The 24,145-nt window shown below is 58.1% G+C and overlaps 3 protein-coding genes across 5 annotated transcripts; all 3 read right to left on the bottom strand.

Annotated features, from left to right (window-relative positions):
- Positions 1 to 105: 105 nt before the first annotated feature.
- SIRT7 (sirtuin 7) lies at positions 106 to 4,550 on the bottom strand. Its single transcript, XM_050908373.1, is given in 11 exon segments — positions 106 to 310; positions 419 to 525; positions 690 to 770; positions 1,014 to 1,250; positions 1,732 to 1,830; positions 2,322 to 2,394; positions 2,497 to 2,567; positions 3,551 to 3,655; positions 4,248 to 4,348; positions 4,351 to 4,384; positions 4,455 to 4,550. Coding segments are annotated over 11 exon segments (1,209 nt in total).
- A 474-nt stretch (positions 4,551 to 5,024) lies between these two features.
- On the bottom strand, positions 5,025 to 13,773 carry MAFG (MAF bZIP transcription factor G). Its single transcript, XM_050908543.1, has 3 exons — positions 13,713 to 13,773; positions 9,266 to 9,327; positions 5,025 to 9,176 (listed from the first exon to the last, which is right to left on the bottom strand). The coding sequence occupies exons 2-3, from the start codon at positions 9,299 to 9,301 to the stop codon at positions 8,724 to 8,726; spliced, it is 489 nt and encodes a 162-aa protein (XP_050764500.1). The 5' UTR covers positions 9,302 to 9,327; positions 13,713 to 13,773; the 3' UTR covers positions 5,025 to 8,723.
- A 4,247-nt stretch (positions 13,774 to 18,020) lies between these two features.
- On the bottom strand, positions 18,021 to 20,983 carry PYCR1 (pyrroline-5-carboxylate reductase 1). Of its 3 annotated transcripts, XM_050908573.1 has the most exons (7): positions 20,845 to 20,983; positions 20,695 to 20,765; positions 20,413 to 20,592; positions 19,515 to 19,736; positions 18,937 to 19,029; positions 18,366 to 18,529; positions 18,021 to 18,265 (listed from the first exon to the last, which is right to left on the bottom strand). In XM_050908573.1, exons 1-7 carry the CDS (start codon positions 20,909 to 20,911, stop codon positions 18,106 to 18,108), a joined length of 957 nt encoding a protein of 318 aa, XP_050764530.1. In that variant the 5' UTR covers positions 20,912 to 20,983; the 3' UTR covers positions 18,021 to 18,105. The 3 variants fall into 3 exon arrangements, with proteins under 3 accessions (XP_050764530.1, XP_050764531.1, XP_050764532.1); XM_050908574.1 differs by lacking the exon at positions 18,937 to 19,029; XM_050908575.1 differs by lacking the exon at positions 19,515 to 19,736.
- Positions 20,984 to 24,145: the final 3,162 nt, after the last annotated feature.

Genomic DNA, 24,145 nt, shown 5'->3' with positions numbered 1-24,145 from the left:
CCGCCCGCCCGCCCGCAGCCGAGCGAGCGGGGCCGCCGCCCGCCCCGCCCCGCGCCCGCCCCCGCCGCCATCTTGGGGCGCGTCCCCGCCGGTGCCCGCCCGCCCTCAGTTGCTCTTCCTCCGCCGGGCGCCCTTGGCGCAGCCGCGGCCCAGCCAGCCGCCGGGGCGGGCGGGCGGCGGCTCCTCCTCCTCCTCCTCCTCCTCCCGCGGCGGCTCGGCGCCCGGCGGCGGGGCCACCGGCTTCCGCGAGTGCGTGCCTTCCTCCCCGGGGCGCAGCGGCTCGGCCAGCGCGAAGATGGGGTCCCGCGCCCTGCGGAGACAGGGCGAGCGTGGGAGGGCTGCCGGGCGGCCCCGGGCCGGGCGGCCTCCCCCCCCACCCCCGGGGCGCAGCCGCCGGGCGGGACCCCGGGGCGCTCACCGGTCGTAGCGCGGGATGTCCAGCCCCAGCTCCGCCATCAGCAGCCGCATGACGTCGTCGCAGCGGCCGTGCAGCTTCAGGGCGGCCAGGTCGTCCTTCGGGGTCCACTGCAGGGGTGACACCGGACCGGCGGCTGCAGGCATCTCCCCGCAGGGCGGCGGGGCTCCCTGCCTGCAGCCGGGCTCCCTGCCTGCAGCCGGGCGGGCAGGCTCACCGCACGCTCGCGTCCCTTTGGCCCAAACCCTTCAAACCCCGCGCAGAAGGCGCTCACCTGCAGGTTCACGATATACAGCTTTGGACGACGAGTGGGTGGCTTGCTCATGCACCAAAGACGTGGGTATTTTTTCAAAACCTGCCACGAAACAGAGCTGATCAGTCCAGCCAAAGGCACGTGTCACTGTGAACCGTATCAGCGAGAGGAAAAGGAATGTATTACCAGGAGGGGAAAGAGGGAGGAAGAGAGACTATCACAGATGGTGGGCGAATCCTGACACCAGAGTTTACAGTTGTCTGTTTGGGAGGAGACTGCTCAGCACCAAGGTGTATCACCAAGAGGGAATGCTGCTAACAATCTTCACCGAGTCTCTAAAGTTACCTTTAAGCTGGAACCCAGACAAAGAATCACATCTGCTTTGCTTGCAGCTTCTGTTGCTGCTTCCCAGTTCAGGGGCTGTCTCAACGTCCCCTTCTCCCCAAAGTGGACGATTGTATCTCTCAACTGTGCCCCACACTTGTGGCACATCCTGCCAGTGTGATGCCTGTGCAGGGCTGTGCGCTCTGTCACATCAAATACTCGCACGTACTCTCTGTTGGGTGTACAGGAAGTGCAGACCTGGTGCAGGATGAAAGCAAAAAACCCGTTACATCATGAGCATCTAGCCCGTGAAAGGCCAGGAGCCAGCCACTTCTCTCGGAAGAAAAGCACTTTTGGGGGACAACAAATTGGAAGCAGTAGAAGGGATCATCAGGGATCAGATGCTAACTCGGAAAAGTTTGCAAAACCTCAACTAGCAAGTGGAATTACAGGGAGCCTGTTGGCTATGCGATAGGAGGGATTTCAGAGCAGGTCTGAGGAAGAGCAGTCAGAAGCAGAAGGCTCTAGCAAGTACAGAGCAAAAGCTACAGAGTCGTACAGAACACTTTGTTTTGGTGCTTGCTAACTTGTTCACCCCAAGCCTGATGGCCTGAAGATACGAACTAAGCAGAGGCTAGCCCTTGTACTAATTCTTCTTGAGCTAGTGATAAATACATAATTTACATTATCTTCTTGTGAGGCCACTAGACAGTAACTTTATCCTGTTCTGGCCGCTCACCTCTATGTACATGTTGCCATGAAGCTCAGATATTGCTGCTCGGGGTAACCCACTCCGCAGGTGCAGCCCATCACAGTTTTGAGACACCACATGCTGCACCTTGAAGAGAACAACACACTGAGCTAACACACACACACAGAAGACTCTCAAAGTATTGCTCAAATGCAGGTGATGCGCATGTCTCGATACGCACTGAACAGCCCCGTACATCGGAGCAGAACCAACAGAAGAAAAGCGCAGAGAACAGACCTTTATGAAAGCTAAATGAAAAGACTCCTCCTGCTAAACAGAGCTCTACTGGGTCTGGCTGACTTTGTGGCCAGGTCCCCAGACCAGCCTCACCAGGAGGCAAATAGAAGGTGTTAAAGAAAAGGCACCAGGGGAAAAACTGCCAGAGCTACAGTCTGGAGGTAGCCTAATGACGACTCAGCTGTACGTGAGCACAGATGCTTTTTCCTACATGGATGTGTAGCCACCTGAGTAGAAACAGTAGTCAGGCAATCTCATTAAAAGCTTTTTTCCCCCTGTTGGGTTTTATTTATCATACTGAGACAGAGGAACACAAGTGAGGTGCGGAAAAAATATCTTACCAGGTTGTGCTTGTGTAGGCAGGCAATGCTCATATGGGTGAGTGTGGGCTCTGCCTCACTCAGATCGGTAGCCCTGACAAGAAGCAAGGGGAAAAAAAAAAAAAAAAAAGCTGGAATTGCCATTTCTCTTTCAGTATCAGCTTTCTGCTACACAGCTCAGAATTTGTCTCCTTACCTGATGCTCCTGCCCTTCTGCAGCAACGTCCATATGCCATTAGGGCCTCTGTAGTCTGGGATTGAAGCTGCCTGTGTTATCGGAGAGAAAAAACGAGGCCTGACGGGAAGGTTCATACCTCTTGTCCACAAACACATCAACCCGGTCTCACCCAGGACAACCAGATACACCTCATTCACGGGTGCTTTTTCATTCACGCCAAGTTTTCTAGCGCAGTGGTTCTCTAATCGCAGGAAAACCTTCTTTTCATATGTTTTCTCTCTCTCCAGCATCTCTTCTCCTACCTTACAGCTCTCATTTTCACCTCCAGTATTTATTTTCTCCAATTTTACCATTATGGAATCCCTCCAGAACTCTTTTTGACCCTTGCTACTTCCCATTTCCCTACACAGAACTCAGTTCTTGAACCCTTCCTTATTTTCACTAGGCTCCGATTTCTGGTCCCTTGCACTCAGCATTCTTTAGCAAAAATACTTGTGACATTAGCACTCATACACCCTGCCCAGAATCACGCTCCGTATCAGCGGAGACTGTAGAAAAGGGAAAGAAAAATAAGGTTCCCATCTCAGAGTTCAGGCAAAGGTGACATATATCACATTAGAAGAGGCAGAACCAGATTTCCACTGTCCCAGAGGCCACTGAAACCAAACATTTCTTAAACTGTCATTTATACGTTCTGACGACCACCAGCTATTCCTACTTGTCCATTAACGCAGACAACATTAATTAGCTAACTTGGTTTTAGGTTTTACACCAAAAATAATTGAAGAGACATGAACGAAGTAAGACTAGTGATCTTCTCGTTTAAGAAGGACGCTCTTCACACGGTCACAGAGGCGATGCCGCCTCGGAATCTCTCGGGCAGCAGGCACAACCCCGAGATGCAAACTAGCAAATGTCTTGGTCACAGTTTGCAGTGGAGCAGTGTTAACATAGCAGACTTGTAAGACGCATCACGTAGTCATTTGGAAACCACAAAAATAGTCCAAACAACATTGCAACACTCCTGAAGGAGCTCCCAAAGCTCCAGCCACTCACCCCCAAAGAATCCTACCGTACTGATCCCGGCTCCCGTATAGATGACAAGGTGCTTGGCATTCCGGACAGCAGCAGCCAGCTCAGTAGCCTTTCTCTTTAACTCCTCTGGTTCGTCACACACCTAGAAAATACAACTGAGCAAGTTCACATGTTTCTGAGATACAGTGCGTCACTGCATCGGAAGGAACAGGGAGCTCCCTGGAAGTTTTAATACGGGCGTAGCCTAGCCAGAAAAAGCAACACAGACGTTATCAGAAGTGGTTCCTAAATAAAAGAACATGGGTGCTGTCCCTGGCAGATCAAGGGAAGAAGCTTCCTGGATAGCAGCACACGCAGCTCCGTCCTCCCAAGAGACGTGCCCGCACACGCAGAAAACCACGTGCATTTGGAAAAACACACGGATCCGGCAGCCGCCGAGAGTAAGGCTGATGCGGAGACAAACCGAGGGCAGACACGGGAGGCCGCAAATTCGGGGGCCAGAGGCGTTCCCGGTAAGGCGGCACAGCCGCTGAGGCCTGCCGCAGCTCCAGACCTCCCCCCGCAGCAGCCAGCCTGGCGACCCCGGCCCCCCGCGCCGGAGCGCAGGGCTCCTCTCCCCGGCCGCGGCCTGCTCCCCACAACAACCGAGCAGCGGCTCCGGGGAGGCGCCGCGCCGCCCGGGGCTGCCAGCCCGCGGACCGAGGCCGAGCCCGCCGTTCCCCCGGGCCGCCCACCTCCTCCTGCCGCCGGCGCAGCCGCTCGCGCCGCTTGCGGCGCCGCTCCAGCTCCCTGACGATGTCCTCGCTCTCGCTCAGCACCTGGCACTCCTCGGGCTCCGCTCCGCCGGCGGCTTCCTCCAGATGCGGGACACCTGCCCGGTACACACGGGTGGTCACGGCGGCCCGCGGCAGCGGGGCGGGCCGGGCCGGGCCGCGCCGTACCTGTCTCCGCCGGTCCCGCTGCTCCTCCTGCTGAAGGATCTCGGCGCGCGCCGCCGCCTTCCGCTCCGAGCGGCTCAGGCTGCCGCCGGCCGCCATCGCCCCGGAAGCGCCCCGCTTCCGCTGCCGGCCGCCCCACCGCAGGGCCGCTTCCGCTGGCCGGCGAGAGCGGCCGAGCGCCACTTCCGGCGCCGCCGCCGCCCCGGGTGCAGCAGCGCCCCCCGCGCCGCGGCGGACCGCGCCCCAAGGAAGCGCCAGGCGGCGGCTGTTTGAAAGCGGTTTATTGTCACGTACAAAACAGCGGCGGCTGCGGCCGCGGACGGACACTATGTACAGCAATAAATAACGCCCGCCCGGCCCGCCGCCCCGGGCAATAACTTAGCAATAAATACCGCCGCCCGCCCCGCCCAGCCCCCGCAGCCCGGGGCCGGGCCAGGCCCTGCAGCGCGGCGGCCCCGGACCGCGCAGGGCGGGCCCTCGACGGAGCCCCGGCCGCCTCACCGGGCCGGGGGCCGAGCCCGCCAGGAGACCGCCCCTAGGGCAGCCGCCAGCAGCCCGGGGCTCCCCCCGCCGCGGGCGGGCAGGCCGGCAGGCAGGGGCGCAGGGCCGGCCGCGGACAGGACAAGTCCCTCCGGCCGGCCGCCCGCCCGCTCCGGCCCCGCTGGGCAGCCCGGCCCCCGCTCGGCCCGGAGAGCAATGCCCGCCGAGGCTGCGCACGGCGGGAGTAACTGTACACAATTCACCACAAGATACACAAATCCCCGGCGGCGGCGCGGGGGTACACTCCACGGGCTCGCTTTGCGGGCAGGCTGGGGCAGGGGCCCCCCTCCCCAACCGCCGCGGGAACGGCACCAGGAAAAGGAGAAAGAAAACACGACACCCTTCACAGCAGGAAACCAAACGGACGAGCACCTCAGGAACAAGAACTGTCACACTCCAGAACGCTATATACGAGAGAGAGGTCAGCGTGACGGCTCGGGGCAGGGGTCGCCTCGCAGGGGCACGGGCAGCCAGCCGGCAGGGGACCGGTTCCCCCGGAGCGGGACGGGAGACTCCTTGGGCACTGCAGAACTACATCACTCGGGGTCCAACACTTCACTGAGAACAAAACCAAAACCAACGCGCTAGCACAGGAAAGCAGCACGCACGAGGGGACCACGTCCCCGCTGACATCCAGCCCAGCACCCGCAGAGCTTCTTTACCACACAGGCGCCCTTCAGCCATGGCTTTGCACCTGCTCCCCCCTACACGATGGGTCCTCATTGAACACACTCGGCCGCTCGGAGCAGGCCAGGGCCACAAGCCAGCAAGCACAGCACAGGGGAGGAGAAACGACAGCGTGAACGTCTGGCGGAGTCAGTGCTGCCGCCCGCTCTGTCCTCCCGACTCACGGTCTCACTCCAAAGCAGCGCAGTCTCTTACCAGCACCAGCATGGCTGCCACCCAGCAGGCAGGGAAGGACCCGGACATTCCTTGCTGCAGAGCACAAGGGAAGCAAGTTCACCATGGCTGCAGGATTGCCCGTCATGGCCTGCTCTGTTGACGGGGCCCTCCTCACACCACAGCCTCCAGCCCCTGGAGCGCAGTTCCCAGTCAGCCCCATACACAAAACCTTGGCTGCTCACCCCACTGAGGTCAGGCCTCCAGCTGGGTTCAGAACAGCGCTCTAGCCAGGTTCCATCTCAGGCTGGCGCCAGGAGGGACTGGGTTGGGACTGACACCCCAGGCCAACTGGAGGTCTCCGTGTTTTGGAACATCTCACCTCTTCCAGGCACCACGTCACCAGCTGGAAGACAAACGTTAGAGCCCAGAGCTCTGTGCTGAGCGCTGCTCACTGCGCAGCCCGTCTGGTGAACGGCTGGGAAGCGGCACGTCGGACACTTCAGCTCAGAGGAGAGAAAGCCCAGGGCTCAGAGGGGGAAGCCTGGAAGCAATGTTCTAACCCGCTCCTCGTTCAGGAAGTTCACTGGGAAAAGCATCCCAAACAGCTTCTCCCTACACTCCCAATCAATCAGAGCAAAGCTGATCTCCCCCTCCAGCAGGAAATCCCCACCAACTATCTGCTCCTCTCCTGTCACCTTGCGGCTTTCATCAGGTTTACCTGCTTCTCAGCCCAGAGGACAGCAGTATCAGTTCAGCTACGTGAGAAACACATCACCAACAACCACCCAGTACGGCGAACCGCGCCTCCCCGCAAGACTGCAGTTTCACTTGTGCCACCCTGGTCCGTCCCCTCCGCTCAGGAGACTTTCAACAGCCAGGAGATCACATGGACTTCACCCCCACGTCCTGCTTCTCTTAAAACAACTCAGTAATCAGCTCAAATCTTTGGGGAGGGGAGAGGGGGATCAAAGTGTTTGTGGAAATGGAGCCTGGCCACAAATAGCTTCTCAGCTGTGTCACACAGCTGTAAGTCTAAGCACTCTTCCAACACCCACAGACAGAAGCTGCACCAGGAAAGACAGTAACCATGCCACAGCTTAATTTTCAGTAATACGCAGACACTCAGGACTAGCGCTGGTCCCGCACTGCCCAGACGGCAGGCAGACTTGCCCCTCTCGTCAGATGAGCCGCAAGAGCAACACAAGTTCTGACCACAGGATCCAATTCCAGAGTTAAATCCCATCAGCCTCCTCCTAAACTTGGACAATTCTCCCTTGTGTTACTTCTCTGCCAGCTTTGCTGGAGGAAGGAAAGCGCAACGTCTTCCCCATTCAGGTAACGGAGTTACCCGGTGTCGGCTGCTCAGCAAGAGGCCCAAGCTGCCCGTGCTCCTGCAGCACGCCTCTGCAGAGAAGCGTTTTCCGGGCAGGCATCACTACTTAGTTGCACCAGCCATTCGTTTTTGCCTTCAAGAACAGCAGCACCTTTGCCTGTGTGCCAGAATCCTTCTGGAGAATTCGGAGAGATTCCAACTCGATCTCTCAGTCGAGCTCAGGGAAAATGACGGCAGCGTGAAACGACAGCACACGGCAAAGGCAGCCACTGGCACCACCACACCACAGCGCCACGCGAGAGCTCAGAGAGCACAGAGAGCGCAACACAAGGGGACACAACGGAAGCCAGCAAGGTCGAGAATAAGTCACTTTTGGTACAATTGCAAAAAGATATCAAACAGGACTTGCCTCTTTTTTTGTCTTTTTCTAAGTTTTATAAATAAAGTCTGATAACTCTTTATAAAAACTAACCTCAGAGCCACAAACAGTTTGCGGGAGGTTCATGAGAAACTTTAAAATTATTTATTTATTAACTTTTAACTAGCAAAGTCTCCGAGAATATTTCCCCATTCACATGGTCAAATATTCTCGCCCTCTCAGATAAAAAAGCTGACTATAAATACGCTCTCTCTTCTGTCTGATTTTAATTTTAAACTTAGATAATTTAATAACTCTTAAAACGATGTTTCTCTCTTTAAATAAAGGGCTATTTAACCACATAAACTGGTTGTGTAAACCATCACACTAGAGACACTTGATACCCTCAAAACACGGGAACAACTAGTGATTTTGGTCTTGTTCAGTGCAACACATTAGGCACAAAACCGGCCTGCAGTCAACACGGTACCTTCCTTCCCTCCCTCCCCTGGGGTGCTGGGCCCCTGCGAGGGCCCTGTCCCAGCTCCTTCCCCATCGCTGGGGCAGAGGCAGCAGGGCACGACAGCTTCTTCCTTTCCACCACTGCTAGTTCACACGGCTAACGCAACGGACGTCTGAAGGAAACCCACTGTTAGGGCACAGAGGCACACCTAGAGAGGAATAAAAACCTATTACACAGAACACCCCAACTGCAACTACGGGTACCAAATGAGACAAAAGCAGCAGGTTCGGGCGCCTGGCAGTCAGGCACCGAGATGCACCACCTGGAAGAGTAATGAAATAAAGCCTTTGGAAGTGACCGAAAATTAGGGTTCCCGGCCCCCAGGAAGAAAGCCTCCCTCCGGACCTTCCCCAAGCCCTTCCGTCGCCCTGCCGTCGGCCACGCTGCACAGACTTTCTTTGGCTAGAAAACCAAGATCTCGCAGCCTGTCCCAAGGGCGCCCGAGGGCTACAGACCACTGGGTGGGAGGCTCTGCCTGCACAGGACAAGGGACGCATCACCACTGCTCATACCAATCTGGACACAACAAAATAAAACTGGAGTGATCAGCAGGCCAGTCCTGGGCCAAGTAGAAGGAACCCGGACCCATGTGGGGAGGGTTTGTGCTTTGGGGATTCCAGGCTGGTTTTGTGCCTAATTGCCCTGCACAGACAAGCTCAGGCAACACGCGCTTCACTAAGACCGGGCGTCCGTTTTGGATTTCACTATTGTGATGACACTAGTAGTAGCAACCTTGCCAGGGACGAGGGGCCCCATACTGGAGGTGAGAGGCCCCCGCGCAGGGGTCACGGGGCTCCGGGCCACGGTTCTGGCGAAGTTCTGGAGAGCCTCGTATTTGGAGCGGAGAGCATCGAGTTCCATTTTCATGCTGGCGTTCTCGGAGGCCAGCTTCTCCACTTCTTGCTGCAGCTCTGCCTTCTGCTTCTCCAGTTCCTCCTTCTGGGTAACACGCTTGACTCTGCAGCTGGCCGCGTAGCCCCGGTTCTTCAGCGTGCGCCGACGCTGCTTCAGCTGGATGATCTCCTCCTTCGACAGGCCCCGTAGATGCTGGTTCAGCTCCCGCACAGACATGGTCACCAGCTCCTCATCTGTCAAGCTGGTCCCATTCTCACCTGGCTCCCGCTTCACCTGGAAGAGAAGGCAGCACGCACTTGTGAAACCTGGAGCGGATGCCTGCACCCACCACCCGCACCCCTTTCCTCCACCTGCCGCTTTACCTTCAAGGCCTTGTTTCCTTTGTTGGGGGTCGTCATAACACGACAGCCTTGTCAATCAGGTTCTGGAAGGGAAGGAAGGTCAGGTTAGCCCCCCAGGACGCAGCAGAGCCCGCGACATTCCTGTGGCAGGGTCCAGCAGCAACGCCCCGTGCTGCTGCACATCCCACTCCCCCCTCCCCGGACGACACTCGACAAGCACCCGACTGAGCTGGACTCACAGGCGGCAGATTCTGTCCCTGAGCAGAAACTGCTGCCCCTCCACACCCCTACTCCCACGGAGACTTTGTGGCAATGCTGGGTTTTTTGCCTGGGGGGGGTGGGAATTAAAAAACTAGGAGGAGTCAGAATACACGGAAGCCACATTTTTAAAAATAGCCTGGCAGGCAGCAGGCTGGGTCCAGAGCTTGGCTGCTCCAGGCCAGTCATGCTGACTCAGCACCCTGGCACTCTGCGCCTCTTGCTCCCAGCCTCATCCTTGTCACTCCCAAGCAGAGCAAGGCAGCCAGTCGCTCCAACACACCCTCTCCAGCAGGTGCCCAAGCACAGCCCAGAAACTCCCCAGGACGAGAGTCCTACCAGATTCCAGGTGCCCCCAAGGACCCAAACCAGTACGGTTCAAGAACACGCGACCCTGGGCAAGGAGCGCAGGGGAAGCCTTTGCCTCCACAACACGCCTCGCTGGACATCCTGCAGGACGGGAGCACACCGCTGCTGCGCTCACGCCTCTCCAAACTTTTTTCTGCTTCCCAGGAAAGCCAGCCCATCCGGGCTCAAGTCAAAGTTCTGCACCCAACCCTTCCCAAGGAGCAGAAGGACAACCTGATACTGCAGCACAAGGAAGCGTTTGGGCACATTGGAATCCCGTCACAAATTTGGGCCGATGCCTCAGCACCTTCACCTCTCCCGGTCACGCAAAGCTGACCCCAAGTCTTTTCTGTGAGAAAGTCCCTGTCGGTCCCTGGCAATGCCAGGGCCCAGAACCACCTTCCCCTCCCCTATCTTCAGGGGTATGCTCATAAGAAAACAAAGATTAAGGGCAGCCAAAACCAGGGGAGAGCAGACTCCTTCACTGCCACGGCAGACAGGACACCAGAACTGGTAAGAGCAATTCCCAGGCCTGTTTTTACAGTGACTCATACCCAAGCTCCTGTTTCTGTCCCTACATACCTCCTCCCCTCAGGCTTTAGTTCAGGGTGCTACTACACTGCCCAATGAATTAGTCCGCTCAGATACTGCTCAACAGACATAGCTGTGCCTCGAACAGCCAGGAACTGCACACCTCCTTAAGCGAGGCAAGCGTTCCTGCGCAAGCGCAGTCTACAAACACCTCTGCACCTTTCGTCTCTTCGGTGCCAAACAGTCAACAACAATTTTGTTTGCTACTGCTTTGCTAAACGTAAGAGTCACTGATGTACAGCTATAGCCAAGAACGAGATGCACAAGTCAGCAAATACGAATTTATGCTCTTCTAGCAGCTGTGGCGCAGGCTCCCCGCAATGCATCTACCACCTATTAGAGGTGAACGGGGTCAGCATTCCCCAGGACACCGGCAGAGACGTTCCCAAAGCCTCCAGCCTGCCAGGAGGCAGGCTATTTATACCCAGAGGACAATGCTCCTTCCAATGAGATGTCCGCTACAACCTGACAGTGCTGGCGTAGAAAGGGTCACTTTGCCGTACAAGGAAGGTAGCTGCAATGGAGCAGGCTAACACAGGACGGACAGCACACGTGCCACTGCTTCATAAAATCAGTTCTTCGCTCTTTCCCACACCGTCGTATTTCTTGCCTCTGCTCCTACTTGGCGAACAACATGGCTGCCGGGAAAAGGGGAGAAGGAAGGGAATAGCTGGGGAGACCAATAATGTCACCCCTGCAGCACCTCTCTGCACCGTCCTCTGGTGAGCGTTAAGGAGCCGAGGGCAGGTACTGTCAGTGGGGCCACAGAAATTTGTTTGCCTTGTGGCACTGAAGAATTTCCAGCTGCCTGGCAAGCACTCAAGCTTCCTTCATTACAGCAGAGCCGGAATAAAACAAACAAGGCAACAAACGTGCTGCGTCAGGCAGGGCACTGGGAAGAGAGCTCCTTGGGGCAGGCTGTGGAATCAGCAGTGGTGCTCGCACAGTCCGGACCCTGCAAAGGCAGCGACGCGTCCCTGCCTTTGCACCACGACTTCTGCTAAAGCTGAGATGGGGGCGAGAGAGCTCTCAGCCGACAAGAGAAGAGGCTGGTCCCAGACCCTGACAACAGCAATTTAACTTTTCTTGAACTTTTAAGAGTCAAGCATTTTTACCCAGAGGAATCCAACCTCCTCAGGCAGAAGCCTCCCACAACAGCCGTCAAAGCTGTAACAGGAACGTCCCCAAAAGCCCCTGGTGATCCCAGCTCCCCTCGTCCCCCTTCCCAAGGGGATCAAAATGAGACGCGGCAACACACAAGTCAGTCAGCAGAATGGGAAGAACCCGGAAACTAGTTGTTGGCTATTTTCTGTGTCCCGTTTGAAGGATCAGAGACAGGGCTATTTGGCAGCTTGCAGAGAGGACACCCGGAGAACTGGCACCAAGACAGAGACCAAACTTGGCCTAACTCTCCAGACTGCTGATGGCTCAGCTTTTGATAGCTTCCTGAAGAAAGATCACACTGAAAAGTGCCAAACGCGATGACTGCAATGAAGAAAATGCAGCCTCAACACATTTCCCCAGAGCTCAAAAGGCCTGAACTCAGCACAAGCGCAGCCAATTCTCTCAGCTCAAAGGCAGCACAAGGGAGCTGACAGCACCGCGCATGATTCAACGCGGGCCCCATTCTCCACATTCCTGATCACAGAACCGTGCCACGAGCCCCGTGTAAACACGGTGACGTCACCCGTTCCAGCGCAGGCTGGCCCGGAGACAGCGCCGGGAGGGAAGGAGGCCCATCTGTAGGGACAGGGAGGCAGAGGAAGGGGCTGTGCTCCACAACGGGCTCGGCAGCACCGGGCAGGCGGAGGAGCGTGGTTTGCTGGCAGCGGTCAGGCATGCCGCGCAAGAACTCTCTCTCCCGGTGTGGATTTCATACTCTGTTTATTTGCTTTCTTGCAAATTAGCTCACACAGCCCTCCCAGGAATCTGAACAAATTGGATGACTCCCCCCGTTACATATGAAGTCAGGACAGTGCCTCTCCTGTGTCGTCCGTGTCCCCCCCCCCCTTGGGAGTCCCTGGTGAGCTTGCATCCAACCCAGGGCACTTTGACAGCAATTCCTCCCTCAAGGAATCTGCCCACCCAGCTGGTTTTAACTCCGCTCATACAGATAAAAGAAACGGCTGGCTCTCGGAGACCCCTTCCAGCCTCCTGGTAGTGCCTTCCTCTAACCACGCAGCTCAAACATCATGTATCCTGGGCACTCAGAGACATCCCCGGCTCTGGACAGCAAGATCCCCCCCGCACACACACACGCAGACGCTCCGTGTCGGTCAGGCGTTGCAGCCTGCTCCGCAGTCCCCCCGGAGAGGCTTGCTTCCCACGGCACAGGGAATCCGCTCAGCTCCGAGGACGCTGCAGACCCACAGCCCCAGCCCACAGCTCCTTGTGCCCACCGGGCACCGGGGGCTCCGGCGGGGCAGCGAGTCCGCAGGCCCCTCCGGAGCAGGGGCCAGAGCCTCGCAGCCGCGTCCCCTCGGCCGCCGGCTCGCTCCCAGCCGGCACCGGCCACGCCGAGCGGCGAGGTGGCGGCCGCGGGGACGCGTGGCTGTCCCACCCGCGGCCAAGCCGCTGGGCGAGGAAGCCAGCGAGACGCCTTCGCGGCCCGCCGCCCTCCCTAGAGCTTCGCCTCCTCCCGCCGGGAGGAAAATCGCCCAACAAGAAGAACGCCGGCGGCGAGAGCCGGGCGAGGCGGCCGGTCGCGGAGGAGACCCCCCCAGGGGCCGGGGCCGCCCGCCCGCGGCAGCGCCTCCGCCCCTCGCGGGAGCCCCGGGACTCGCTGCGGGCCGGGCCGCGCCCGGGGGCTCAGAGGGGCCGGGAGGGGCAGGCCCGGCCCGGGGGCGGCCGGTCCGCAGGGCGACCGGGGCGGGACGCGCCCGCGGTGCCCGCTGGCGGCCCCGGGAGGCGGCGGGCGGGGACGGGCCCCAGGCCGGCGGCCCCGCGCACCTGTTGCTCGGCCGCGGGGCGGGGGACCAGGCGGGGCGGGGGACCCGGGCGGGCGGCGCGACGGGCGGCGCCGGGGCGGCCGCGGCCCCGGAACCCTCCGCCGTGAGTCAGCGGCGGCGGCCCCGCGCGACACCCGCCGCCCCGCGGCGGCGGCGGCGGCGGCCCCGGTCGCCATCCCGGGCCCGCCGCGCCCGCCCCGCCCCGGCCCGCCCCCGGGGACCGGCCCGCCGCCCCGCCCCGCCCGGTGCCAGGGCCGCGCCCGCCGCCCGGGCCGCGCCCGCCACCGCCCGCCGCCGCCGTAGCCGACGCCGGTGGCGCTCACCTCCTCACGGAGCCGCCGGGGCCGGGCCGGGCGGGGAGGCCGCGCTGGGAGGGACCGGGACGCCGCGAGCCGCCGCCGCCGCCGCCGCTCACGGACGCGTCACGTGATGTTTGGGTCACGTGGCTCCATTCATGAAGCGCCCGGCGCAACCGCCCCGGGCCTTAAGGGGGACGCGCGTTTCTGTCGGAGGCGGCGCCTTAAAGGGGAGGCGGCGGCGCCTCCCGCCCGCACCGGCCCGGGGAGCAGGGCCCGCCCAGTGAGCCGCGGGGGCTCCCCGGCCGAGTGCCGGCTCCCCCGCCAGCGCGGGGCGAGCCCTGCCGCCGCCGCCGCCGCGCCCGCTGCCCGGCCAGAGCGGAGCGCCGCCCGCCCGCCCGGGCCTCGGTGGATCGGCAGCGAGGGGTCTCCTGGCACCTCTGGCCCCGGAACCGGTGGCCGCAGCAGCGGCCGGGGCAGCGGGGCTTGGCCGCCTCCTGCGGGCTCCCACGCGTGTTAGCGGTGCACAGCGAGGAACAGCCGCGCAGCAGGCGCAGGGGGTGCTGCTCCCCCCGGGGGTGCCCCCCTGTTCCGCGCCCTTCGTTTTCACTTGGCTCCAGTGCAGAGGCGAGCACGGCTGCCTGCTCCTGCGTGGCCAGCAGCACAGGCGCCCTCTCCTCCAGGAGGCCCCACGCTCCCTTTCAGCTGCTCCTCCTTGCTGCATCCACAGTTTCTCAGAGCTGCTGAAACCGCACGGAGGATCAGCAAGGTCTCCACCGAAAATGGTGACTTAAAAGAAGAGAGCTTTGCAGCAGCTCTCCTAGGCACTGGTGACAGTGCTGAAGCAAGCCCTGGCGTTGCTTAAGCAAGCGTTAAGGCCGGGGCTGGCTCTTCTGCTGTGAAATGCCGCCCTCCCACATCATGCCTGGCTTGCTCCAGGTGTTTCCACCTGTTCTGCTGTAACTGTGGGTCCGCAACACGGGAATACTGGTGCCTCCTGCACTCACTGCTGTGCTACAAGCAGAGCAGGGCTGATGAGTGCATCAGAGAAGGACGAGGGACAAACGGAAGGTGCAGCAATGAAACTGGGCATACAGGAGTTAAGGCAACATACATGCTCCTGAGGAGGAAAGAGTCTGGGCCCTGGGCACTCAGCAGCAGCACTGCTGTTCTCTGCTGTGCACGCAGGGGACCTGAATTTGAGTCCTGTGGGGCTCTTCCGTAGCCCTTGACAGGCTGGGTTTTCCATCTGCTGTGGCGGCCAGCTCAGTTACAGGTCTACAAGCATCTAGGAAGTTCACCTATAGCTCTGCCTCTCTGGGGCTGCACTGGGGCAGTCTGTAAGTCTCCCCGCGGAGGGGCTCAAGCTCAGCCATCCTACCTTTTATTCCGCATCGCACTTTATCAGCCGAGTTGAAACTCACTCTGCAACGTTCCCTTTCATTTTGCATCAGCCAGTACTTAAAGCCATCTGACTTCCAGCTGGGCCTGTCTGCGCGGGGTATTCACAGCTTCTGAGTGGGGGAACAGGGGAACATGCGGCACCCACTCGCCTCCCACGGAATCTTGTATGCAGTGGCAGAACCGCTAGAAAGCCTAAAGGGCTGGGATACTCTGAGAAGGATTAATGCTCCAAGTCCTTCATGTCAGATTTCAGCCAGGCGGCTTTCCTCCTTCTGTCCTCTTTATATCTCAAAAAACTGGTAGCACAGGGCCCTAGAATAACTTTTGTGTTGTTGCTCAGGAACCCTGGGTGACAAGGAGAAAGAGGCTGATACACTTCCCAGTCCCACGTCCAGACAAACCAGCCTCAAACAGGTTTGCAGCACACCTCAAGCACACTCACTGCGGGCAGCAAGGACCCGATGGCTACTGCCAGAGGCAAGAGATACACCCAGTCCAAACAGCTGGGATTAGCCACAGCTCTCTGTCAGAGAAGCAGTTTATTATGTAAAGAGGGAAGAGGAGTAACCATGTCATGCCTATAGCATCATACCCCGCTACCAGCCAAAAGCCTAACACTAAAAACGCTTTAACATTACTAGCATCTTTGGCAGCCTCTGCATCGATACCGAAATGCTTTTCCTGCACCACCTGTGTATCCAAGATTCCTCAGGAGACAATAAGCCCATCTCAAATGTCCTCCTTTTACCAGCACGCCCCCAGTATACGCCAAGGTAGAACACAGTACGACAGTTATCCACCCAAATCCATTCCATCCCCTCCAGCCTGTTGATCCCACTGCAGCCCCGTAACAGTGGCAGGGGCAGCTTGCATACTCTGTGCAGTTTTCTGGCTTGGGACAGGACTCGGGCTCTGGGAGGGAAGTAGAGAGGCAAGGAAGCCATGGAGAGACATTGGCTATAAAGAAATTGCAGAAAGCAGTAGACGCAATCTTCTTTGCTGCTCTTCTGGGGCTGGCTCCCAAGACTGCCTGAAGGAAAGGTTAACCGTCCTTCTAGATGACGGGCTGTAATCCACCTTCCATCTGATCACAGCGTTGGTCCCTTCCACCCTTGGAGTCTACAACCCTCGTTCATCCCTTCCGCCAAAGGGCCCAGGGAGGAGAGGTGCTGTGTTGCCCTCGACACAGCACAGTGCCTGCTCACGCCTGGCCCGCTGCTCGGGGCCGTGCGTGCCGGCAGGAAGGGTCGAGCAGGGCCACCCCCTGCTTGCTGCTACTACAACCCTGGCCAGATGCCTTCCCTCACAAATACTGGAGTTTCAGGGGCAGAAGGGACCACTGTTCCTAGACCCCATACTTCGCTGCTGTTTCTTGCTCATGAATTCGAGTCAGACTTGGGAAATTCTCCAGACCAGAACAGCAAGGGTCTTCCTCTTCTGCAAAAGCATAGTCATCTGGATGTGTTTCACCAAGCAAGTCCTTGTTGTTGGACAGGCATCGGGCATTCTCAAGTCCTCCCTGAACCTCTTTTGTGTCAAGCAAGGACTAACTTTCCTCCTGGGTCATGCAGGACAAGCTAGGTGAGATGCGACAAGATCTGAGCCACAGGCCAGACCAGATGACGCAGTGTTTCCCTTTAGCCTTGTATTCTAAAGAACTAGGAATGCAACTGCATGAAGCAGCCCCAAACATTTTTCTAGGCATTTTCCCCTTCTAGCCATTAGCAGCGCAACACCTTCAGAGAAGCAGGAAGAAAAAAGAAAAGGTCTAGAATATACCAGAGAGACATAACTGTGCCAACGTAAGGCGACACTGAGGGCTGCTGTGCCGGATTTCACCAGCCCAGGGGCTCTGCTGGGAGAAATGCTGTCTGGAAGGGACAACCCATCCACCACAACACAGCTGGATTGCACAAGCTGAAGCAGAGCAGCCACCGTCAACAGGCATCAACACTGCAGTCCAAGAAGGAGGTACAGCCTGCTGCAAGGAAAGGTGCTGAGGAAGAGTCCTGCTGCAAGGAAAGGTGCTGAGGAAGAGTCCTGCTGCCACACAGTAGCTCAGCACCTGGGTACAAATCCCTGCTTGAGTCCAAGGGAATAGTACAGAAGGCGGCTTTCTCTGCAGGTTGTCCTTGACTTCAACTCCGCTCCCAGCTGCCCGAGGAGCAGCGCAAGGAGCAAGGAGAGCATCAGGGAGCACAGTGACGCTGAAACATATCCATGGGCGTGTGGGAGCAGATTCTGCTCATGGAGAGCATGAAGAGGTGTCAGAGACAGAGGGAAAAGGGAGCACTCACTACCCCTCCGCCTGCCCAACCACCCGAGCAAGGCTAGCAGTAAAGGAGGGACAGCGAGAGCAGTTCACGGTTCCCCAAATGAGACAGAGCAGAGAGAGAAGGGGCGGCCGCCAAAGAGAGAAACGGAGTGTGGTCCAGAGGCTCATAGCATGTGTCTCTCAAAGCCAAGGCAGATGGGAGATGGGGCAGAGGCACTTTGGTCCCTTCTGAGAGGTGCTTTAGGGCCCAGCCTCTAATGTAGTGCGCAGCACTGCATTTGTGTGGCAGCATCTGCTCTAGCTAACAGACAGCAACAAGACACAAGCTCTGACAGCAGATGCAAGATGGGGCAAGAGGAATCCAGGCCGGGTTCAGACCTTTGAAGCCAAAAGGCATTCTGAAACCTCTTTAAAAATCCTATTAGAAACCATTTCTGCATGGGACACCACGAACGCTGCCCGAGTCCTAGAAGTATCCAAGGACAAACGATGCCCTTGATGAAGCTCTGATGACGGTATCACCCCTGCCCAACAGAGAACAGCAATGCCAGGGGCAGTTTGCACCAACCCCACTACAAGTTAAAAACCCTCTTCTACAGCGTTGCACCGCCCCACAGCTGCTGCAAGCCAGGAGCCAGGTATGGAGGACACCAACATTCAGAGTGAGCGTTTTTCCTTAGACAAAAAAGAAGGGGCATGGAGGAGACTGACGTTCAGCACAGCCAGACTACAGCAGCCTGGTCAGTTCTTCTTGCTGCTGGTGCTCTTATTGGTGAACAGACTGACTTTGTTGGCAGATGCCACGGACAGAGAAGGAGACTCCAGCTTCACCTTATCCAACAAAGTCTTCTTTATGGCTGCTGGGGAGATCTTCTCTTGGTTTGCCAAATGCTGCAGCTCCCTGCAATGGGGTGGTGGGAGAGAAAGACATAGCACAAGGAAGAGATGGGGAGTGTGGGGGCCAAGTTTTGCAGGCTTTTTAGGACTTCCTAGGTGCCCACCTTGTCCGGATGCAGGAAGCCTCCACAGCATTGATTAGGAGTGAGCGAAAGCCACCGCTCTCCAGGAAGTGCAGGGCATGGATGGTGGCTCCCCCAGGCGAGCAGACATTGTCCTTCAGCTGACCGGGATGCTGCTCAGATTCTAACAGCATTTTGGCAGCACCCTGTAGCGAGGAAGAGAAAACAGCTGCCAGAGCTCTGACTGAGGAACCGACTGTCAAGTACTCCTGTTCTCCACTGCACAGAGCAGCACCTAGCACTCACAGCGGGCAAAACTGGGCTCCTGCACGAGAGCCATCAGCAGGCTGCCAAAACGCTTTTCAGAGCTGAAAAAGCCTGCAGAGGAGTCATGGTTCCCCAGGCCCCAGCACCCACACCACCATCAGCGCCAGCAGATCGCTGCGGACACTTCCTACGTCCCCTCACCGGGAACCTGTGTGCAGTCAAACCAAACACGTTTTTTAAAGTAGATTCAGTAAGAGGACTGACATAACTTAAAACTGTGATGCGCAGAATACTCTGCACAGAGCAGGCACAGACCCAAACGTGTTCTGGAGGAGGAAATACTGACCAGCAAAGCCTGTGCTCCAAGTCGAACAGCCAGCCTGCGGGGAAGTCCCATTTTCACTCCCCCATCCGCCAGAGCATCCAGGGCAGTGAACGCCTGAGACCAGACAGAGGAAGAAGGTGACTGAAAGTCTCTACTCCAAGACTGACAGTCTCAGGGAGGAGAGAATCCAGGGCTCCAGGATCACACCGTGACTCCTATCGTTTACAGACTTGACAAAAGCCTCCCCCTTTACTGCATGGGTGCCATGCCAGGCTTCCCTCCCACTAGTTCCAGCTCAGGAGTGGGGGGAATGGGAGAAATTCAGCTTCTGGGACATACTAACTACAGGCCCACGTTTTGCACCATGGACACGTGGACACTGCACACTGGCTATGGACTTCAGGCTCATCTGACTGGTAACAGACTTCTGTTGTGGACCCAAACTGATTATAAACTGGATACCTGGATTACACGTCCCATCGCAAACATGAGTGATGAGAAAAACAAGAAATGACAAACTGAAATTGCACAGACCTTCACTGCATGCAAAGCCTACTGCTGTCCCCAAGACTGTCACAAGCTGAGGAAGTAGCACGTACATACGCAGGGCCACTGCCACTGAGCCCCGTTACGGCATCTATCAGGTCCTCTTCCACCTCGGTGCAGAAGCCGACACTGGCCATCAGTTGTTCCAAGAGCTTCCCATCCTCCACGTCCGCATGAGTCCCCGTGGCATAGACTGTAGCACCTTCCCGGACAATCACAGGGGTGTTGGTCATGCACCTGATCACTTTTGGTGTGGGGCAGAAGGCAGAGAGTTTCTTAGGGCAGAAAATTATTTGAGATAGAAAGAAAGAAAGCAAGAAACAAAGAAAGAAGGAAGAGAGAAAAGTGAGCTTTAGTGCATATTTGGCATACCAAATAGGCTGTCTAGGAAGGGACTCCCGAGGGCAAGAACAACACAAGCAGAGGGAAAAGAGAGACTCCTGTATTCCAAACTGCCTGCTCTGAGCCAAAGTGGCCAAAACTTAAATGTGAAGTCTTCAGTAATACCAGCAAATCGGAAGCTGGGCAGAGCTGCTGTTGGGAACGCCACCCTGAATGGCTCATTCCCACATCAACTCACGAGTCTCCAAAACAGCTCATGCAGACACTTAGCACAAAGTCTGCAGAACTTCAGGGGAGATGACCCACCTCTGTTGAGAGAAAAAAGATCTGACTGCACCTCATGTAAGAAAAGAGCTGGCATAAAGACTCTTACAGCTTTTTTCTGATGAGGACAGGCAACCAGTTGGCTGCAGCATGAATTTAGTCCTGGGGAGCACAAGTAACGCCTGTTCCTCGCTTCAACTCCTGGGGGGCCGGAGGAGCAGGACCGGATCAAGGCCGGCTCCCGCACGGTCCTGCCCTGCTGCAGACGCCTCCCAAGCACCGGGTGTCCGCTACGGCGCGGCTCTGCAAGGCTGCGGGCCCCAGCCTGGCCCCGCCGCCCCTCACCTTCTCGATGGAGCTAATGGTGACGCCGGCTGCGCAGGAGACCACGATGTGGCGGGGCTCGATGTCGGGGCCCACTTCGTCCAGGATGAAGGGGATGATGGGGGGCTTCACGGCCAGGAAGAGGACATCGCTGGTCTTCACCGTGTCCTTGTTGCTCACCGTGAAGTTCACGCCCATTTTCTGCAGCGGATGGGGAAGAAACGGGACCGCTGTCGCCCGGGGCGGCCCGCCGGGGGGAGCGCCGCCACCCGCCCGCCCGCCCGCTCGCCCGCACTCACTCACCCGCAACCCGCTCACGGTGGGCAGGTCGGTGTCCGGGGAGCTCGCCGTGATCTTGTGCGCGGCCAGGACCCCTGCGAACGGCACCGCGCGTCAGCCCAGGCGGCTCCGCGCCGCCCGCCCGCCCCCCCGCCCGCCGCGCCCCGCGCCCACCTGCCGCCGTGAAGCCCCTGGCCAGGGCGAAGGCGAGCTGCCCGGCCCCGATGAAGCCCACGCTCATGGTGCGGTGCGGTGCGGTGCGGTGCGGTGCGGAGCGGTGCGGAGCGGTGCGGAGCGGCCGGCTCTGCGCGGCCCCGCCGGAGCCCACCTGCAGCCGCGCTGCCGTCCACGTGGCCGCGCACCGCGCAGGAGGGGCGGTGCCGCGGGGCGGCGGGGCGGGGCGCCGGCGCGCAGCAAATCGGCGAGCGGCAGGGCGGAGCCACGCCGGCTCTCCGCCACTCAGGGACGAGGGGCGGCGCCACCGGCGCAGCCCTCGCCAGCTATTGGGGCAACCGGCGTTGGGTGTTGCATCATTCACCGCCTACGGGGGCCGCTGGGGGCCAGGGGCCGCGCCGCGCCGCCAGGCGGTGCTGTCCTCCCGCCGTCAGCCGCGGGCCGGCGGCGCGCGCGCCCTTCTGGAAGCTTCGGGCGCCGCCGCGTGCCCTGCGGGGCCGCCCCCCGCCGCCGCCGCCGCCGCCGCCGCCGTGAGGGCTCCGGGAGGGGCCCGCGGTCTGCTGCGCGGCGGGGGCCGCCGCCTCTCCCCTCGGGGCTGCCCCGCCAGCAGCGCCCCTCCGGCCTGGCGCCAGCGCGGGCCCGGCCCCGCGGCCGCCGTGCCCGCAGGCCGGGGTGGCAGCGGGGAGCGCGGGCTCCGGCCCTTCGCAGCTGCCGTCCCCGACGCTCCTGCCCTCGCCTGACTCCGCGGAGCCGGGCGCGGCCCACGTCGGGACGGCCGAGCCCCGCCGCGGCGGCCAGGGCTTGGCGGGCGGCTCTGCCTCCCCGCGTGTCCGTGCCGCCCGTCCGCTCCGCGCTTTGTGCTGCCGCTCCTGCCCCGGCACTCTCGCCCTTCCTCCCTCCTCCTCCTCGGCCGGCCGCGGGTGGGGAGGCCGGTGCCCGCCGGTGAGCGGGTGCTGCCTCCCCGGGGCAGGGTCCCGGAGCGCCTCGCTTTTCCTGCCCGCGCAGGTTCTGGTTTTGCTGGAGAACGGCTCGGGCAGCCTGTGCTCCTCGAACGGCTGCGTTCTCGTTTCCTCGGCAGTACCTGTGGGTTTCCCGAGGGAAGGGATGGGAATGCCGTTAGCCAGAAGCCGGGCAGGTCCCGCCGGCACCGCCGCAGGCACCCGCAGCCAGCCGGGCGGCTGCTGCGCGGAAGGCGTGGGCGCTCTCCGGTGGAGGCGTGTTTGGTCCCACGCGTGGCAGGAGCACCGACGCCGGCCTCGGGGAGATGGCCCGTGGCGTGGCTCCGCGCACAGCTCCATAGGAATGGGCTGGGAAGAGACCGAGGCGTTTTGAAATATGTCACTATAAAAACCAGGCACCAGGCAGTGCTTTTGGTTTCCTAAACGTAATCTTACCACACTGTTTTCTTTTTTTCTCTCCTTTGGCTCTTTTCTTACTCCTTTATTGACAGAAATAAATCTCAGTGTATCTCCTGGGGATGAATGTTCCTAAACGTTGTCTTTTGCAGATACTGAATCCCAGTCTTCAGAGAAGAGGGGGAAAAAAAAAAAACCCAAACCCCAACCCATTGAAGATTCAGATATTTTATACATATATATATATTTCAGGTTGGAGCCCTCTAGGAGCTGTCTAGATTGGCTGCAAACACAAATCTGTAATTCTAAATGAACGCATGTACATACTGACATTAGTTTACCAAAAAAGTTGATAAATGATTTGGGTCTTAGGAAGCCCGTTTTATGGTGAATTACTTGATCATGATTTATTACTTAAGGGGAAAGATGAGCTCTGGAAATAAAGGGTTTTCTAATTAACTGAATCATGACAGGGTTTGTTGTTAAAATCATATTAAGCAGATATCAGATGTTCTCTGTCCTAGATTGGGTAATCTCATAGTTTCCAATGGTTAGTGAGTGTTTTAACCACTGAAGCATGAGGTTTTGATTTTTTTTTTTTTCCCCTCCTAAAAGAGTGGATTGTTGTCCACACAATCTTTTTTTGCCATTTTGACCATGCTAACATTTTTTGCTCAGTCCTTGGCTGGCAGATGAGAAAGCTAAATCTGAACACACTGTTCTTGGCAATGACTTGTCTTTCCACTCCTCCAGTCAGTGGTATCATGATTTCCATGTTAAATTCTCTTTCCTCCTTATTGTGAAGGCACTAAATTTTACCCCCATTGTTTCCCAGTTACCTGTTTCTCTTGGGCCTGGCATCGACTTGTGTCATGAGCGGATTTTATCATATTCCTGCTAGTTGCTCCTACTTGGTGCAAAATCTTCCCGGCAAAAAGCAAGCAAACGCATAGCTGAAAAAAGTGTGAACCAGCCGAGGAGCTTTCTGACAGGCTTTGCTGCCCGAAAGACTTGCAGCGTCGTCTCTGGGGACAAGCAGCCCTGCCTGCGGGGCGCCTGCCGCTGACACCCCTCTCCCTGGCCCCCACCGGCCCCCTCGGAGCCGCTCCGGAGCCCACAGGAAGGCGCTTTCGTAAAGCAATATTCCTGGGTTTACAGTTGTAACAGAAGCCATGATGGTTCACAGTCACCTGTTTGAGTTTTAGTGCCCTGTAATAACAAAAAATAAGTGATTTTCAAGTGTGACAGCTTAATTTGTCCAGGTTGACGGGTTTCAAAAGAATACATCATAAATGCCCAAGGTTCCTTTTGTGTGCAATGGCTCTCTGTACGCTGCCTCCTCCAACACGAATGGATTTCTTTTCCCAGGTTAGCATTTCTTAGTTGTACTACCCCTTAATTTGTTTGGGTGGCAAGAAATAAAGCTCTCTAATATCCTGTTTTATATCTATCGTAGATGGTCTTGGGTCTTGCCCTAGAACAAGCTGGCCAGCCTCTTGTTGGACCGTTACCTTCCAGACCTCCTGCCCTTCGTGGGGACGTGCGGAAGGGAAACACCCCTCGGACGGCTGTTCAGTGCATTCCCTTTACACTGGATACGGATTCTCGACCTGTTCCGTGGGCTAGTAACTCCCACTGCTAAAGGCTGGTTCTTACTCCGTAGCAGAATTACCCAGCACAATCTGTCCCAACAATTTTTTCCTTGGCTTTTCAAACCCCATACAAAGCACTGGTGAAAAGTAAGTTTCCTTCCTTTTTCCTGAGTGACTCTGCTACAAAGAATGTCAGTCAGAGATCTCGGCTGTCTTGTGCGTACGCTTTTTGGGGGCTGCGTTCAGGCGTCGTACATCACAATAAATGGAGCTGCACTTTCTGGCAGAAAGCAGAAGGGCTATGTCTGGTGAAATAAAAGCTGCGTGGAGAGCAAGATGAAAGTATACAAATCT

Source organism: Gymnogyps californianus, chromosome 19 (assembly GCF_018139145.2).
Source record: "Gymnogyps californianus isolate 813 chromosome 19, ASM1813914v2, whole genome shotgun sequence".
NCBI lineage: Eukaryota > Metazoa > Chordata > Aves > Accipitriformes > Cathartidae > Gymnogyps > Gymnogyps californianus.
The sequence above is the reverse complement of the archived record's forward strand: the minus strand, read 5'-3'. Positions and strand labels throughout refer to the sequence as shown.

Bases quoted from the DNA above. Each gene is read 5' to 3' on its own strand.
- PYCR1 (XM_050908573.1), bottom strand. From the start codon at position 20,911: ATGAGCGTGGGCTTCATCGGGGCCGGGCAGCTCGCCTTCGCCCTGGCC. The intron at 20,766-20,844 runs GTGGGCGCGGGG...TGCCGTTCGCAG, and splicing joins CAGGGGCTTCACGGCGGCAG to GGGTCCTGGCCGCGCACAAG. The intron at 18,266-18,365 runs GTGGGCACCTAG...ACCCCATTGCAG, and splicing joins GCTTCCTGCATCCGGACAAG to GGAGCTGCAGCATTTGGCAA.
- MAFG (XM_050908543.1), bottom strand. From the start codon at position 9,301: ATGACGACCCCCAACAAAGGAAACAAGGCCTTGAAG. The intron at 9,177-9,265 runs GTAAAGCGGCAG...CTTCTCTTCCAG, and splicing joins AAGGAAACAAGGCCTTGAAG to GTGAAGCGGGAGCCAGGTGA.